This window comes from Columba livia, chromosome 3 (genome assembly GCF_036013475.1).
Source record: "Columba livia isolate bColLiv1 breed racing homer chromosome 3, bColLiv1.pat.W.v2, whole genome shotgun sequence".
Classification (NCBI taxonomy): Eukaryota; Metazoa; Chordata; class Aves; order Columbiformes; family Columbidae; genus Columba; species Columba livia.
In genome coordinates, this window is record NC_088604.1 from 112,208,260 (window position 1) to 112,227,444 (window position 19,185).

Genomic DNA, 19,185 nt, shown 5'->3' on the forward strand with positions numbered 1-19,185 from the left:
TACTTCCACGAATTTTAGATGTAATTTTAGACTTGTCCTTCCTCTAGCTAAGGTTCTTCATCTTTGCTTTTTTGGAGCTTTGTTGTTTTGATACTATGATATTAGAAAACCACTTAATGCCATGTGTGTTGCAATGTTTGTGGTTGTCAAGAAGCTAATGGGTTATGCAGAGACACTTAATTTTTGGTGTCGCTACAGTGGTACTCGGCACACATTCAGAGAGTCAACTGTGTCCCTTATTGCAGGTCTTGTTTAATCTGCCCAGCATCTTTGTTTACCTGCTATGCTTGTGTCTTCTGATTGAATGCATTCCAAAACTAATTATCTTTGTGCTACACCTAATGTTAACCCTAGGTACTTCTGGCTATAGTAATTTCCTTGCACTCTTTGACATGGTTCAGAGCTCTTATATGCTTGTGCCAGAGAAGAAATCTTTCTTTGTTTTAGAATAGCAGTATGTCAAGTGGGCTCAGAACCGGGGGGGGTTTTATATAGTAATACAGGTGTTTGATGATGCTTCCTATGCTGCTTCTCAGAAATGCTGTAGTGGAACTGGGCAGCCAAACTGAGTATTAGAAAAGGTAACAGTAATAATTATTGTAACTAGTCTGAGCTGAACAAATCAGTTGTGGAATTTATATATATGAACAAAGTAGGAAAATTTCACTGGCTTTCTTGCAGCCTTTGAATTTGCCTTTTTTACATAAATGAAACCATACACTTAACATAGTGTACAGAGCTGTAAGAGCCTCAAGTAGCAGCATCTCTGACGTGTGCCAGTTTCTCAGTTGCTTTGCAGTCGTAATGCTGAGTGCTGAAAATAAGAACTCTACTTATCAAAGTATATATATATATATATATATTTATTTATTTTTTTTCCCTCCAGTTATGAATTTGTACTTTTGGGTACTCCTGCAGCAGAATTTCCCATTACTTGTCACACTTTGATAATCTTGTCCCATAACTTGTTCTGACAAAGCCCATCTCAGTTCAATAGTTGTTGTCCATTAATACATACAAGAAACAACTATACTGTTTGTCTGCACTGCTGACCTTAGGTCAGAAAGACAAATATTAAAATAAGCTTTTTGGGAAGATACAAGTTAGAGCTCTAACCATTAAGAATGCTAAGAAGTCACAGTTAAGTGACATTCAGAAAGTTTCAGGGCATGAACGATCAATTCTCCACTTCAAAGACCTTGTTTCTTTCTTAGCCTCATCTTCTGTTAATGTTTAGTGGCTTCTGTTTGCTTTTGGGGAAACCCAGTTTCATTCCCATTGTGCTGACTACCTCTTAGGAATATTCCAGAGTGTAGTGGTATTAGGATGATGTGCCCAAACTTTGGTAAACATTTCATTAGGAACTGTGCTATAAACGTTGGTAAATATGCAGTGGAAACACAGGCAATTTTAGTGGACCTCAAAACTTCTAAACATAGGTAATTCAGGTGCAACAATTTAGGTATATTTAAGCTTACCCAATTCATGTGTAATTGTTTATTTAAAACTTCTAAATTCCTCCATTTTCAGATCATCATGATGATGAGTCATTCCTCCATTCAGAAACTTCAGAATATTAACTTTCTTATTGGAAGGAGAGTGGTTAGTGGATTCCTATGCTTTGCTTAAGGAAAAGGCAAGATTCTCCTTTGAAAGGCTGGCATTGATGGGACTTGTATACAGATCAGTTGTATGTGCTTACACGTGCAGGACTCTCTGCTAAGGGAATAAGACATTGGAAGAAAGACTCTGATGATGCGAAAGCTGGAGTAGAAAGAACATTTGTAGAAACACAGTAATGCCACAGGTTTTTTTTGTTGTTGTTGTAGACAGAGGAACGCATGCAGGGATTTAAAAATAGCATTAGAGTGTGGAGAAAAGCAGCAAATGAGCCCCCATGTTTTTTCCTAGTTATTACATTAACTCTGTACATTTTTGCCTCATTCTCTGCAAAGGATCTCACTGGGTTGGTTAAGCTGTGGAAATACAATGGACAAATTTCCATCTAAGCTGCAAGGACAAGGTTTTTGAAATTATGATTTCTCCTCTCAAGCAAGTTAAGTTACTGACTGATCTACCACGTTAGTTTATTGTATAAAGATGACTTTCCTAGACTCATTCTGTTCTATATTTGAAGTTAGAGTCTAAATTCTTCTTTGATCTGTTGTTTATCTTGACAGTCACAGGGTTTATTTCTCTATTCCTTTGTGCTCATACCTGTAAAGCAGTAAACCTAATAGGAAATAATCCCCAGATATTGTTGCCTCTAAGCACAGTGTCTCAAAGACTTTGCAGGTCTGGAGTAAAAGGCTCTATCAAGGCACGTCAGGTGTAAGAGAGAATGGCGGCTCAAACAGGCAACCTGTGATTGTGAAACCTGAGATAGGTGCCCTTCTCTTCTGTTTTACAGCATCTGCTGCAGTGGGGTTCTGCACCAGAGCCAAGCCTTAAGCACTACGATTTAAACATATTCCACTGCTTGTTGAAAAGGTTGCTCTCTGGAGTTACTGTTGACTGCTTTCTCTGGATGTGATACTGTTCTCTGGCTACCATAGTTATAAAGTTTATTTACCTTCTTTAGTTTTCTTTAAAAAGTTCTCTAGATATTTCTGCTCTTTGATACTGCCACAAAGCATCCTCCTCTCTCAGTTTGAGACTGTTTCTTTGGTAGAACCTATCAGCAGCTTTGTCCCAGCATACTGGATAACTTCAGAATTTCTTGCCAGCCTAGTTTGCTTAGTAAGTTTTATATTGGAATAGAAATCTGTAGTGACCCAGACCTTTTTAGAAGAAAATTACCAGTAATTCTTTTCTGTGGGTGCCTACTACACCACATCTGCCTTAATGTAAGCCACTGAATTAGAGATCAGGTTGTAGTAGAATATGTATCTTACACTTGCTGGCCATTAGGGACTGAACCTTAATTAAACCCCATGGGGTGACAGTCTTTAAAACACTTTTAATTACATAAGGGACCATCAGGACTTCTAACAATGACAGATGTGTGCTACCATATTATTGGCCACCAGCCAAAGGCTCCATCATGGAACTGCTCTCCAGTTATACATATGAGAAAGATCCAAGAATATATGTAGCTTTGACAGAGTAAGAGAGAAAGGTTTGCAGGTAAGAGATATTACAGAACTTACTCTTCTATCAGATGTGACAGTCGCTTAAAAGTGATGTCTAAGAAAAATAACTTTCAAAACTGTTGTGATTTTGCCAATGAATATAGAGAATGAAATGTATTAATTACTTCCATGTAAATCTTTTTCTGAAATGTTTATGATGCTCACTTGTGGGATCTATCTAAATATTATTTGTGTTACAAGCCCTTCTATCCTTCCCCCCAGCTTTAAGACAGCAAAAGACTTCATTCTGCTAGGGATGGGGGGGAGGGTCACAGGTAATTCTTGGCACAGAGACAAACATTTATATTTTTGCTCCCTTGGATTATAAAAGTTCTTACATAGTACCATTCTAAAATTACTGTGTGAAAACATCTCTCGCTTTTATCAAAGTGAAATACGATGCAGTAAAGCCAGCAGGCATTTTAGTTTCCTCTTTCTCACTTAATGTCCAGTGCAGTAATCTGACAGCCGAGTATACTTTTTTCATTTCGTTACCACATCCTGTAATCTAAGATGGAGGAGTGAAAGCAGTTTGCCCTGATTCTCAATATCCTTCTAGATTGGGCACTTTTCCTTTAAAGCATGTTATTAAAATACTGGTTGTAAATACAGGAGTCTAGAAACCTTGCAATGTCTGCAAGACAAAACAATTTGCAGGGCATTTTCGCACTGTTTGACATTTCAATGCTGCGTTAAGGTGTCCCAGTATAGCTAGTTTTCTTAAAGCTGAGCTTACTAGAAACTGAAAACTTTTCCTCTGTAATTGTTTTTTGCCTCTGCTGTCTCACTTTGTTTGCTGTTGTATAGACCAGGGCTTGCCAGCATTCTGTATAGATGGGGTCTGCTTCACTTGCCACCTGCCTTTTTTGCAAATAGTTGAAGCCAGCAGAATGGCCTCATCCCACAGAGCAGACTGCTATACTTAGTACACCCTTACTGATTTGGAGACAGTTTTTTTTTTAACTCCCCATTTTAGGAAGAATTCATCACATCCTTGGCAAATTTGAGAATCAAAGTCATCCTTAAAGGGAAAAGCTTAGCCAGCCATTGGTACCTCCTTTTCCATGCAATTCTGTCACACTCATGAGTTCTGACTCAGTCTTTTGACACAAAATGTAGTGGGTGTTTTCCTCAATAAGTAAAAGTTGGTAGGAAGTTACTTTGCTTCAATTTGGCTTCATTTTCCTCAGGGCAGAAAGCTACTAAATTATCATACTTGCCTGGTTCTCTTTTTTATTTTTTTTTTATACAAAGCCCTTTTAATCTTAATATATTTTGGATGCGACAAACTGTAAACAAGCTACTGATAATAGTGGTTATTACTTCATCAGGTGTAGCTTCCACACTGCTGACATTGTTTCCATGCAAATCATTTCAATGCTAATAATTCCGTTACCAAAGCAAAGTGAAAATCATAGCACCAGCTCCTTAAGCTCCATGGAGTGATTACTATTCTACTTGTGCTCAGTACTGGAAATATTTCCAAGTCATTAGGTAGGAAAGATTTTTCTAAGCAAGGCTTTTACTGTAGATAAATACAGAAATCACCATCTCCCTTCATTTTTCTTTCTGTAAACATCTATCACCTAGCAAAAGCCCGTTTACAGTTAGCTTAATTGTACGAAGCTAGCTCAGGTTGCTACAGCCTTGGTTTGTAAACCTGCATATTTTTCAGTGTTGAAAGTCTTAAAAGTAGGGAAAAAAAAATAAAGCCTGACTTCCTATGAAAGCAAAGAGAACGTATATCTCAGCCACTTCAAGATTGACCACTAGTGATGAAATTTGAATAATGTTGCATGGAACTTCCAATGTTTTTCTTCCGTAAGTGTGATTGTTCTGTTAGAAGTTGAGGTTACATCCTTTCCCAGTACTTATTGACAGTTGACTTCACTGGGGAGGGAGCAGAACTGTAATGCGCAGAAGTAGAAAGATCAACTAATTTCAGTCATTTTGATATTGTCCCATCAGTTTGTGTCCTGAGGACAGCACTTGCAAGTTACGCTGCACCTTGAACACACTTTCCTTGTAAAGCATGCTGCTTGCTTGGTTTACCTGTGTTTGTGCAAAAAACTTAATAAGAGGAAATAGAAAGGCAAGGATGGGCTCCCAGGAGTGAAAGTTTATGTGCTCATCTTGTTCAGGTGTTGTTACCAATGGTTTGTTTATATATTGGAATGAGTTAGTTGTTAAAGGATAGTAAGTCACAGGATATTTTTTTTTGAAGGGGGGTAGAGTGGAGATGGTTTTGATAGTTGGTCCCTCACACGTAGGGATTATGTCTCTTAGAAGCAAAACAAACCAAAAGAATCATGGTCTATTTGATGGTAAATAACTGATTTTATGTATATTCAGGACAAAGCGTGGATGTGCAGACAGCTTTCATTAATAACCTTATTCTAAATTTGCCCTATAATTGTGTATACATAACTTTTTATGCAAAATGCCTCGTCTTCCATGGAAGTAGTAGTAATTTAACTTTCAACTATGCCTTAAGGTATTTAATTCAATTCGTATGTTTTAGTTAATTTGCAAATCCTGTTTGAGTTAGAAGTTACCTAATCTGTACTGTTCAGAATTTAATGAGACTTCCTGTGGTAGAACAAATCTGCTTTGAATCTGCAGTGCATATTATAAAAATACACACCTTCCAAAAGTTGAGGCTTGCCTATTTAGTTGTCTTTTTAGTATTTAGACACTAAAGAATCTGTTGTTTGAACTGCTTTGCATTGTTGTAACCTGAACTGACTATGAAATCTGATTTCTGACTTTTCGACTCTAGGAATCTCTACCACCTGTCCAGTTTGACTGGAGTAGCAGTGGCCTTACTAACCCTTTAGATGGTACGTCTCTCCGTAGAGCCTCTAGCACCAGAGCTAGAGATAAGAAACCTACAAAGTTCAGACAAACATCTATCTGCTGATTATTTTTTTTTTAAATATACACACACATATATAAATATATATAATATTTATTTCTTACTCCTAACTTTGGAAATTCAGGCTTTCTTTCTGATTAACTGTGCCCCTACATGACGCATTATGTAGTCTGAAAAATACTAAGTTACGTATTTTAGGTCCCTGCCATATGCTAATGACACAGTGGCAATATTAACACTTTATTATATACATAACTGCAGATTATAATGAAACTGAACCAATGAGCATTTTAGATTTACAAGTTTTACTTAAATATTTTTCACCAATGAACTATCTCTTTAGCCATCCTTTGAATGCCAAACTTGTGTATAGTGGCTACTTCAAAGCACAATATTTTAACCACAAACAGTTTGCAAAAGATACACTTCTTGAGCTGAAAGTTTTCAGATTTACAGATAATTTTGTATTTCAGAAATGTCATCTGTTATCACTTTTGCTTATACTCAAGAGCTAATTATAGCTAAATATTAGAGGTAGCTACACACTTATTTGTATCTGTAAATGTATATAGTTATCACATAAAAGACTCTTCATTATGTCTATTTTAATAGCAAAGTGAGTTGTACTATCGCCTCCAGTCTCAGAAATGTAAGTGCATGCAAAGGAAATAAAACAAGTTTTGAAAACTTGTTTGATTGACAGACTAGAAACCTGTAAAGAAACTGATCCCTTTACGAGGAGCCTGCTAACAGCAATTAATTCATAACATACAAGTCATTCCAAAGCAGGCTAAAATAAACCACACCTTGTACTGCACTGGTGTTGCCTCACAGTGTTGTTTCAGAACAAGTGGGATGTTGAGAGTCTGGATAGCAATATCATGGTGCTGAAGGAAAGCCTGGATGGACCCTTTTGCTGTTGTCTGGTGTCTTATTACTTCAGTCAATCATCATGCTTTCTTTTTAAAAAACCAACTTCTTTAAAATGTATCTTGGTTTGATTTCTGTTTTAGTCCTAAAGGGGAACAGTATAATTTACCAGTGAGGAACTGGATATAAGAGTGGCATTTGATACCCTACGTTCACATTGCTTTAGGATAATTATAATTAATAGCTTAAAGTTGCTGAACAAAACTTTAAATTTTTTTTTTTTTTTTTTGTACTTTGGTATTTGGGAATCTGCTAAGTTTTCCTGATGGAAAGAATTGCTTTCGATTTCAGTGAGGGGAGAAAAAACCTGCTATATTCTAACTATCAATTGACCTATATATTGTTTCCCTTTAACTGATGACATCTTTCTCTCTGGGTCGTGCTGGTTCTCTTTCATTTTTAGATTGAAATAAATATATCTATTTTAAAGTTACTAGTGTTGATTTCCTTGCTGCGTTGTACATGAGGAAATGTGCACTGAATTAAGTTGTTAACATTTTAGAAGGTACAAACTAATACTGTAAGCATTGTTTTCATGTCGATTTTTAAATTGCGTACTGAGTACTAATTATAACTTGCATGTTCAAGTGTGTGTCTTACCCCTTTTTACACATAAACCCCTCCCTTGGCTTACCTTCTATATGGCTGCCTACCAACACGGTCACTGAATTTCAAGCTAGTGGAGGTTCCACTCTTCTGAACCTTGATTTCTTTGGGCCCGTGGATGACAGTAGCTCTAGCAGCACCACCACAATCCCAGGTCAGCAGAGTGTTAAAACCACAACTGTACTATTATAACGACTTGCTAAAAGCATGAGCACATCACTTGACTTTCCTATAAACAAGGAGAAATTCTACATTGCGTTTTGCTTAAATGTCTTTCTGCTGCGTTTTTCCTTTAATCTGTGTTCTGTTTTCTGATGTTTTGTATCGGGTGCGAAGTGTTTTAAAGGTACTGTCAGGTCTGTACTTGCCACATGTTGAAGGAATGAATGGCTCTTACGCTCTCGCAATTAAGATGTTAAAACACTTGTTTCAAATTAAAAATTCGGAAAGTTAACTCTTCTAAGGACTTAACTAAATTTATTAATTTAATTAATTGAAAAATGCTGTAGACGTGATGATTTCCAAAAATTGAGGTTTGTTCTCTCCTCTAAATGAATGCCTCCAAATTATAGGATTGTGGTGTTATTTGGAAGTTATGTATAAATATGAAGTTATGGAGTTTAACATATCACAACCCCACTGGGCTTTGCTGCTGCCAGGGAGTTGTAAATTTATTTTTGTGCGAACTACTAATACTAATGATAAAGTGAAAAAAGTGTTTTAACAACATTCATAATAGAAAACAAGGATAGTTGCATGTTTTTTTGACATTAGAAGTTCATGAATGTTAATTATAAAACGAGAGCACTTTATCTGCAACTTACTCCCTTAAAAAGGAGATAAAAACACCACTCTCCATTGAATAATATGTGAAAGTAGTTGGATTCACTTATCACATGTTTTTTCTACCTGCTCGAAGTATTTGGCGTGAGCTTGTAAAAACATACCCTTTGAATAAATTTCTGTAGGAATTCAAGGGAACATTTGAGAGATTTATGCCAGTGCACAGGTTAAGTAAATAAGGCAAATACTCTTTCAGTACAATGCCTGAAGCTATAATAATCACTTTTTTCATAGAAAGGGGCTTTTCCTCTTAGTGATTTTTAATTAAAAAAAAAAAAAAAGAGGTTTGGGAATATTCCCACATTTTAAAAAAGTACTTAAAATAATTATTGTATTTTTTTCTTTTTAAAAACCTGCTTTTTTTGTTTTGAAATCTGATCATTGAAGGCAGTTTTGTGGCTTCACATTCTGAGTGTCTTTTTATTCCACGCTTGGAAAATGCCATTATCAAATGAAAGATGGCAGGTTTTGTTGTGGAAGTGATAGGTAGCAAATCAAAGTCACTTGAGTCTTACAGAACTTTTCTAAGTGTGCTCAAGCCTGTTGGCATAGAAGTTGTCAGTACCCAGCACATGTACTGCTCATGCAGTCGGGCACGTTCCTGTGTCCTGAAGTGACTACTGGAGGAATACTTTATTAGCCTTTTATTGCCTTTTTTTTCTTTTAATGTTGTTGTTTCATCAAGTTACAGGTATTATCATCTTCCCCGGTATGCCCTATAGTGCCTAGTTTTGTTTGTGGTATTTTTGTTGTTGGTTTTGGGTTTCGTTGCTTGGTCGGTTTTTTGTATGTGTGTTTTGTTTTGGTTTTCTTTTGTTCGTTTTTTCTCCCTTTCCTTTTTGGCTTTACTTTCCTCCTGACTTGTTTCTGGGAAAGTCACTTGTTCCTTGGCTTTGCAGCTCGTGTGTTTGTGTGTGTGTGTTCAGGAGCTTTGGGTGGGGTTTGGTTGGCTAACCTTTCCTTCAATATCTCATTAAGGTTTTGCAGTGCTTTCCTTAAATATTCTCTAATCATTTGAATAAAATGGAGAATATGCAACTCTTAAAAATAACAAAAATAATTGAAAGACAAATTGTTATATCTTTTTGGCTTAAAGAAGAAATTTTTATCAGTAACGGAAGTTTATTCTCTCTCTGAAGACCTTAATTTTACTTACTATAGATCTGCACTGTGTTCTTCTCAGTCTGATTTTGTCAGTAGCCAAAACCACTTTTAATTAAAATTTGTGTTCTACTTCATGACCAGGGATTTAACTCATTTATAGTATGTTCCCAAAGATTTAGTGTATTGTTTTATTTTTCATGTTTATAGTTTAACATAGATGTAGCTGCGTAAGAGGTACCTAAAGAATATTATATTGAGCAGTAACATTGCACTACAATTAAAATGAATTCAGGACCATAAATGTGAATACCTAAATGGTGTAATTTAAAAGGTTGCATTTAACATTTGTAGCAGAGTTGCATGTCAGAGGACACCTTGTTTCAATTGTTTTACAATTTGTACCTTAATGGGATTTCGCAGGCTTCTGCAAGTCACAGTGTATTTCTTCAAGTCTTCTTCTCCCTATTTGGAAGTGAATATTTTATGGAATAGCTGGGCTTTTTACTGTTTACAAGTTCTGTAAACATCTGACAGTACTTAAAGTCTTGGTATACTGGTCTCAGGACAGCATGTATTTTGGTGTTTTGCACGAAACTGGATGAAATTAACTTTGAAAATCCAGACTTAAAAAAAATCTAAGTTGAAAGGAGAGCTGATTAATTTCTAATCAACTCATATTATTAAATGGAACAAATCTTGCCCTCCAGCTTAACCAGATGATTTTCTTAATTTTTCTTTTTGGTCAGCTTAGTTTCCTAACGATGAAAGGGTACTTAATGTGTGCACACATGACAAATGGTCAAGACACTGCTTGGGGAGAGTTCACACAAAGCAGGCATGAGGATTATTAACCTCATCTGTTTGCACATGTATTGCAAGTACTGAGTGGAAAAGGCAGGACAATACGCACAGGCTTTTGGTTTGGTTTGGTTTTTAGTTTAGTAATCTTCCAGTATTTCATGAGTACTTCTAAAAGCGTCTTGATCCAGGCAAGTAAACTGAGTAAAATCACCAGCACGTCAGTTTATAAAAGCTGTTTTCGTGTTAGGCAGCTACGTGGAATCATCAAATCCAAGTATGTGCAGCATTTGTTCTGCAGTAGTGTGAAATGCTTCTGTGTTGTCCAAAACAGCTGGCACTAGTGTTACATTTGTTTAGAATGTAGGTGTCTATAAAACATAATGTTTCTGTGCAAAAATTCCACACTGTTTTTTGAAAAACATTTGTGGATTATGCATATGCACTCTTCATCTAAATCCATAAAGCATAAAACAGCTGAAACTGTAACTAGAGGAACATCACCAGTTTAAAATGCTTTTGAGCAACAAAATGTGCTTTAACAGTCTTTTCTCTTGATTCATTTTGATAATTCTAATTCTTAGAGACTTTTTAAAGAAAAGATACTTAATATCTGCAAATTCTAGAGCTACTTCCTACTGAGATCTGATGCTTGATATTAAACAGGTAGAATTTCCCCCATACATATGTATTTTTTTGGATGCAGATTTCCATAGTTTGTATTGTCTTCAGAATTACCTCTGCTGATCAGATTTGAAATCCATTCGCAATATATGTGATGTCAAAATTTAGCATCTGACTTCTGAAACTAGGAAATCAAGCTGAAACATCCAGATGCTTTGTGCTTTATAAATACTTGAAAGATAAAAAAGAAGCACAGACTAAAAGTTTTGGTAGTGTTATGCATATTAGTATGTAACATTTTTAATGCCATTCCACTTAAAAATTTAACCTCTTATGAAAAGCAAGATACTAAATGCACTCTAATGCATGCCAGTGTTGTGTGTGATCTCTTGTTTTAAAGAGCTGGTCCCTGTTAACATGCACCATTCTTTTAATATGAACAGTTGAGTTCAAGTAATTGAAACAATCTATTGTAGCACAGGTGACACTTTTACAGGTGTTTCACTCTAAAAGGTAAATCAAATTTGTTTTATTTACTCTTAGACTGAGACCTTGTATACCAGACTTGATCCAATGTATGTGTGCTTTGTAGCACAACTATAAAAGCTACTGAGAAAGGGTGGGGAGAGAAGACGGTGATTCAGAAATGCAGACGTGTTCTGTCATGTTCTTTTCGTGTATCTTGAAATTATAAATGATTCAGATGTTTACAGAAAACAGTCTCTAGCAAGTTTGGCTGTAGCTAATTGTGGCTATGCATGCCTCCAACCATCACTGATTATCGTTTCATACTATAAGGTGTGGATCCTGAGTTGTATGAATTGACAACCTCAAAACTGGAAACTTCCAATGCAAGCAACAGAGTGACTGATGCGTTTGCAAGACTCATGTCCACAGTGGAGAAGGCGAGCACATCCACAAGGTAAGTACTCGCTTTTGCACCTTTTTTTTTCCGTTTTCTAAGGGTGGCATGAAACATGAGGAGTGAATGTGCGTGCTGCTCTAGGTCAGAAGTTCTTGAATGATCAAAAGGCTTAAATCTAATAATTCAATTTATATACGAAATTCATAGTACTATAGTTCATATTTCAAATTACAATGGAACTCTAAAACAAGACAGGAAACAGTTCATGAGCTGAAAGAAAAAGGTCACCAGGATGTAAGTCGAGAAGCTGAAGCCAAAAACAGAACTGCAGAAAGTGACTTTCTGGGGAACAGAGCTGATTCCTAAGTATTGAAGGGTAACCTGGACAACGCAGTTCAGTGACCTGGGACTTTGACAGAAGACCCTCCGTAGTCCGCCGTGTCATTTATAGATACAGTGTTCCAAAAGTAAAATGATAAAACTGACTAATAATTATGACTATATTTGTCCCTTCCCATGGATTTCTATCAGCTGTCAAAACTTCAGTAACCTAACATCAGATTCATTTTGGTGTTGTGGGTTAAGGAATGAGCCTGTAGTTGGTTTAGCATGTCCTTTCTGCTTCACAGATCTCATGTGAAGTTCTGTACTTTTTTTCATAGGTACAGTCTATGTAAAAAGGCTTTAGATGTCAAATGTCTTCCTTGAAGTCTGGTCTGTTGAACGGGTACAGAATAGTCTCTCCACTTACAAACTTGTATTCTTTGGGTTTATTTTTTGAATTGTTTATCTTAGGGGTAGAATCCTGGATTGTCTTAATGTGTAATTTATGTTTATGCCTATTAAAGAATCACTGAGTGATTCTTACCAAGTAAAATGTTTCTATTGTTGAGGAAGTGTGTGCCTTGACATGGAACAAATATTAGTTGCATTGCAATTAATAGATAGTAACATAGCCTCACTCATAAGAGAGTTTTAGGGTTTATTCAGCACTCTAAAACTAAATAGGTAAGTTTCCGTGCAGCAAAGCACTTAAGAGAGGAAACAGGCTTGAAGAGAGTTATGGCAAATGTAATGATTTATAATGGTGGGAGATAGCTGGCTTTCTTAAAATGACTAGAACTATAATTTTCAAGAGCTCTTTTAAAACATATTCTTCCATAGGAAAACTAGCACGATAATTTTCTCTGCAGTGAAAAGTGTTCAAAGTGAACACTGAATAAAAAAGATCAACAAGCCATGAAATTTCAAGGGAGAACCAGTAGAGGGAACTCCACACCTCAGTGCTCATTTTGTGTCTTGGCTTTTGGATTGCCTATTTTTCTGTCCACAGAGTGCATAGACTCTGTGCATACACTAGTGGGAAAGTTTGACTTTGGCTGATCAGAAAACATAGTTGCAGTTGAAATATTTTTGTAATATATTCTAAGTCTAGTTTAAACATCACCACAAACTCACAGCAGGGTCATACAGATTCTGAATGTGTCAATATTGATTATTTTATCTCCATTCCTAGATTTGCACCTATTTGCTTGCTTTAAGATATCTTAGCTTACTTTTTTACAAAGGAACAGGGAAGTCTGCTTTGCTTAAATGCATGTTGACCTTCACTTTTCTATGTTGTTGTTTTTTGATACGAAGGGTTTGGGTTTTTTCCAGTGCTTCCATGCTGCACTTAAGAGATCTTATTTGCACTGTTAAAGCTCTTCATCTAGGTGTCAAAGTTCTTCCTCTGTTCTGGAGAGCATTGCTCACTGATAGGAAGAGGTTCTAGATGTGCTGTAGGAAGAGACTGGGTACCTCAGACTTGGCGATTAAGTTCAGACACACACAAGGATTACCTGATTTAAAGCACCTTTTTTACTGTTCAGTACATTTTGTATATTTTTGTCAACTCTGAATTTTAAAAAACTGAAGTGTATTTTTCTTTTTTGATGTCATGTTCTCCAAAAGAAAAGCAGTCTGTTTTTTTCTCTTTTTCAAGCTAGAAACCTTCAGAGATATGAGGCCTTATCTCAGCAGTATGCCAAGTGTGTTGCAGTATGTTAGCTTTTTCTAATAAAAATGGTTTTGTTTTGAATTTTTTTTTTAATTCTTAGCGAAATACCACCAGCTCAACGAGGATGACATTTATGCACCAACCTGGAAATATGGACTATTAGCCACTCATGATAACTGATTAGGGAAGATGTGGCCAGTGTCAACTTCAGTTGTGCTAAGGCCACCCCATATCTGTAGTTTGTCAGAACTCAGGATCTCTGAGGATGAAGTTTAGAGTGAAAATACTGTTGTTTGGCTGTAGGAAGCCACCTGAAGAGTTGTCTTTGTCTGAAATATCTCAGTCTTTTGCTTGCAAACCGGTCGCTTGAAGCTGGAAATGCAGTTTCTCAGAAGGAAATTGTTGGGAGAGGAGCGGACACTTCCCCCTCAGCTTGAACTTGAACTTGCTGGCAGCAGTAAGTGTTGAAGGTCAGGGATCCAGTACAGTTCCACTGAGACACTCTGCAGCCTTGCCCGGTTCCATGCAATTGGCAGAGATCAAAAGCTTATCTGCTCTCTTTTTGAAGGAAAGCAGAGCACTGATGCCTTTCCAAGAAGTGCCCAAAACCCTCATTTAAACTGGAAATACTCCTTGTGGGCGGTGTTGGATGGAGCAGGCTAACTCTTAATTACAGGGTGATTGTTGTTTTTCAAAGTGCTTTTCTCTAATCAGCTCATTGTTGCTACTAGAGCCTGGCTTTGCTGGTGCTGTCCACAAAACCCTTTGCAAACACGAGGGTTGTCTGCAGTCCTGAAAGAACTGAATGCTTCAGGAAGGGGTCGGAATATAAAACAGAACAGCAAGGTGTCAGTGACTCATCGACAAAGCATTCCCTATTTCTTGCTAAATTTTCTTCCAGCAATTTTCCAGCCTTTCAGTCTGGCTAATTTCTTGCAGTTTAGTGTTAACATGCCTTTGAAAAGGAAACCTTGTGCCAACAGGTAGAGGGACTTACCCTTACGCAAGCAAATAATTGTATCCCCTCTGTCTTGGGAGGAACTGTAACCTCGTGCAAGAGAAGACGTGTGGGGGGAAAGTATCCTGTAAAATGTAGTTTTAATACCTGAATAGCCAGGGACCCTGTTTTGAGCCAGGGCTGGGTCCTTTAAAGATTTAGTAATCGCAAGTTCTGGTTCCCAAGCAGGCAGAGGTAGTACAGGTGCCACTGGCAATCCCCTTGGGTGTCCGTTCTGTAAGCCACAGCAGCTAGAAATTAAGAGTGCATGAGGAAAACCCACAGACCAAGGTTTAGGAAAAGAATCTCTTGGCAGTGGGAACCTCTTCAGCAAAAGCGGTGACTGTAGTTAATGCACCTGACATGGTTCTTGCCTCTGTCAAAAGGCATCACAGTTATTAGGCAATTTGGTAAGTTTTAAGGGTAAAAATAGTAGCATCGTCACTGCAGACTGTGTCTTTTCGTTTTAGAGAGTTAGTAAGTAAGTGTTCAGGGTTTGCTGTGGTGATATTTGCTACTGAAGGTGCTGACAGTTGCCTACAAAGGGTACATGCAGTGTCCAGTTTTGTTGTCTTGCAGAGGAACCTGCTTCTCGTGACCGAAGAATGAAACTTTAGGCTGTCTCGCCCCTCTTTGCACTGAGATGATTTTTAAAAAGCTTTTGAGTCTCATTACCAAGTGATTGTGTCTATAGCTGTAACTTGGTCATAGTTAAATAACATTTGCTGTGTGTGTTAGCTCATCCTTTAATAGATACTTTCTATAGAGCACATTAAGTAGTTAGATTATTGCAAAGAGCCTCCAGCCAGAAGGGGAGCATTCAGTAACACAGTGGGATTCACACCTGACTGGTCTCACTGGTGTGCGTGTTCCACGGGGATGTTGCAGAGGCTGTCTGGTGCAGCAAGAGCAATAGCAGCGTCCTGTGATAAAGGTCCTCTGCACCATCACCAAATAAAATGCAGCACTGCCTCTGTGACCCAGCAGTACCATTTCTTAGCATGCCACAGCGGAGGAAGCAGCATATAAATAGCAAGGAGTGAGTGAGCTCCATCTCAGTGCCTGATTAACAATTGCAGGAACTCCTTTTAATGCAGATCTCTGAGTCAGCCCTCTTCCTTTGGCTTCCTCTGTCAAACACTCCTTTGTTAGCTGTTAGTCCTTGATCACCAGGAGTTTGTACCTTTAAGAGGCTTGTGGTAAGTGGTTACTAATAGTGGCACCAGATACTGATAACACAGTGGTGGATGACAGCCACATTTCAACAGCTCAGAGATAGTCCTTGGAGTGCAAACAGAGCCGACTGTGAAGTTTTTAGAGAAGGAGGCACATATTGGCTCTCTGCTTCTTCCTTCAGTAAATCCAGCGCACAGCTTTGTTTATCCTCTAGAATTTGGTAATCTGCCTAGTCAGTGGCTCGTGAAATTCCACGGCAGCAGAGGAAAAAAAATATTGCTATTCTAGTGAAGGAAAGTCAGATATAGTATCTAGGCTGCCTCATCTAGAGATCTTTCATCAAGGGGAGATTTCAAGTAGCAAACAAAAGTGATAGTTCAGTGTCAACACGATGATCAGTGATGTCAAGGATGAGATTGACTCCAGATCTTCTTTTTTCTTCTCCTAGCTAAGAAAGTCTGAGGCTGCTGCTGAAGCACACATGTAGCCCCCTGCTTTTCCCTGATCTCTGATCAGTTCAGGAAACAATCCTGATGTGTGTTGACAGAAGAAAATACAAGTACATGCTGCTTCATGATCAGTGTGATTGCCCTCTCATGGGCTCAGTTTAAAGTTTTATAGCTAAGAAAAAATATAGAAAGGAAATGTTTGAAGTGTTCTGTGAAAAAGCAGTTTATTTGATTTGAACCTTTTGTATCAGTTTTTTGCCCCAACCATGGGGGAGCTTATTTAGGTGGAATTTCTAATGTCATTACAGGATGAAGCAGGTGCCTTTTTGGAACTGGAATAACATTTGATGGAAAACTGAGTATTTCTAGTGATAGGCAGCATTTTTCAAAGATAAGGCAGACATCTGTAAAATGTGTGCCTGGGCAGGGGAGGGGGGAGTCTTCTGTAGCAGACTGAGCCAAGCTTCATTTTACTTCGGAAATGTGAGTTTCTTGCATAATAGTAAGAATCAAGCGACGTGGGATTCAGACCTCTTTATTCATTTGCGCTCAGTAATTCTTGTGAATAATGCAAAAGGCAAAATAAACTCCAGCGATTCCCAAACTGCTGTATGTATCCTTATGGCTACACGTACTACTGCACTTCAAAGCAAGTCGTTACAAATTGTGAGCCACCTTTTGCTGCTGATGAGCCCTAGGGGGACAAGCCTTTGTGGATCATGATATAGAGTGGTATGATGCATAATCTGAGTACAGTCATGTCAGAAACACAGCATAAGTACATCCTTTTTGTTTTAAAAGTATTAAGAAGTAAGTTAGGAATTTCTTAATATCACTTCAAGATTTTTTCCGTTTTATTTTGAAAGATTATACTGGATTTAAGTAGTTTAGAACTAATGCTCCTATTGTCTTATTCCTAGAATATGGGCATGGTTACTTTTTCAAGTAAGCACTCCCAGAATGGCACACTGGAACCTGCCAAAAAAAAAAAGTGTATATATATATATATGTGTGTGTACAAAAATTAGCATCTGAATAGAATTTTTTTTCTCCGTATTCCAACAATATTCAGGAACATTTTGATGACTTTCTATATTAACATTTTGTTGGTAGGCGAGCAGGTATTATAACATTAGACTACCTTCAAGTAGCTTACAGAAGTGCCTGTCAATGGGAGACAAACTGCCAGAACACTGCTTCAATCAGTGGTTCTTTCAGTAATCCAAGGGATATCAGGTACTGGATTAATGCACTTTGTTCTTTTCTTCTCAACAGGAAGCCTAAAAAGGAAGAACATCTTAGTGAAGAGGCTGCCAAGGTGATTTCTAGCCTTCCTGACTTAACTTTCATGCATGCCAAGGTGTTGATGTTCCCAGCCACATTAACACCTTCAACAAGCTGCCAAGAAAAGGTAGACTAAAGTGATGTGAATTGGACGTTTTCTATTGATTTTTTTTTTTCTTCCCTCTGTGGGTCGTAAAAGCAATCTTGCTTTAATAAAAAAAAAGTTCAGCTGATTTGTTGGTAAGCAGCACTAGAAAGGTATACATAGTAATGTATATTTATTTACATACTGGAGTCCTAAATTTATATTAGAGAAAAATGTAAATAATTGGGGGTAAATCTTTTTGAAGACCTATTCTTTTTCTCGTGCTGGGGTGTATACATTTATGTCTTTGTGAAATACACTGGTGGTGTCCTTCTTACAAAACTTTAAAAAGTTTAAAAAAAAAATCCTGGAAACACATAATGAAAACTTCATTCTTCACAATCTGTGAAGTCCCCCTTAAAGGTTTTCAGATTGCATTGAGCATCTTTTCTTTCCTGCATATATTAAAATGGATGTTGCTGGGGGGAAAAAAAAAGGTTACATTGTCCCTTTGCAGGTTTTCAGTTATTGTTGTTTCTTTAAAAACCAATAATTTCTATTTTGTTTCAACCAGTTTAAGATGTGTTTTTCCTTTTCTTCTCCCCCTTTCCCTCTCCCTGGTTGATTGGTTGGCTGATCAATTTTTATGTTCTTAAACTTCAGTAGTATGGCTCTGTCACTATATAGCATTTTGAAAGTTATGCTGTCAGTAACTTCTTGTTCCAGTTATGGATCTCTGTCTGAACACTTGATTTTTGGGGGTCATTAGAAGGTTGTCTGCTTTTAATCAGTTTGATTTTGAAAAGAAGGACCAAAACTATATGAATGTCTTACAATGAAATTTACCTGTTGAATTTTTTTTATGTTCTGTTGTACCACTATTCCTGTTTGATTTTGCACAGTGTAAAATGACATAATCATAGATTGCTATGGTTTTAGGCTGTATATACAGTAAAAACTATGGGTTGTAAATGTCTGGGGAAATTCCTATGGAAAAAAGAGAGCTATGTAGAAGAACCTCTAAAAAGGTCAATGTGCATGCCCAAGGTCTTTTGAGATTTAAGTGTGTAAATTTCCTTTTAGCTTACATAAAATAAAATAATTTAAAAGATACATATGTATATAGTCTGCTGTCTTTTTATACAGAATGTATACGTTCTACATGTTTCTGTTGGATGGTAAAATCAATGCACTGCATTAACAGTAGAACTTTCTAATTCATCTTGTGTAGTTCCACAAAACACACCTGTTGGGGTCCTGCAGAAGCAGACTTCTCTTTAATTGTCCTGTCTCTTTGAACATGTTATGATTTAGTCTTTTATTTCCTTCTCCAACATGCCTTCTGGCTTATAGGGCAACGTGACTCAAGACATGTCGGTGTTTTGGGCTAGAGACTTCTTCAAAGTAATTGGCAATACT

General features: G+C 37.2%; 1 protein-coding gene across 8 annotated transcripts in view; it reads left to right on the forward strand.

Annotated features, from left to right (window-relative positions):
* Positions 1-18,879, forward strand: part of AFTPH (aftiphilin) — a 47,318-nt gene extending 28,439 nt beyond the window's left edge. For 2 of the 8 annotated variants that reach the window (XM_005505356.4, XM_065059779.1), the window contains exons 7-10: positions 5,911-5,971; positions 7,613-7,696; positions 11,710-11,833; positions 17,673-18,879. In XM_005505356.4, the coding sequence (XP_005505413.3) occupies positions 5,911-5,971; positions 7,613-7,696; positions 11,710-11,833; positions 17,673-17,817 (414 nt within the window). In that variant the 3' untranslated portion in view covers positions 17,818-18,879. Of the gene's footprint in view, positions 1-5,910; positions 5,972-7,524; positions 7,697-9,070; positions 9,095-11,709; positions 11,834-17,672 lie in introns of those variants that run through there. The other 6 variants (XM_065059782.1, XM_065059781.1, XR_010471890.1 and 3 more) reach the window with 4 other exon arrangements.
* Positions 18,880-19,185: the final 306 nt, after the last annotated feature.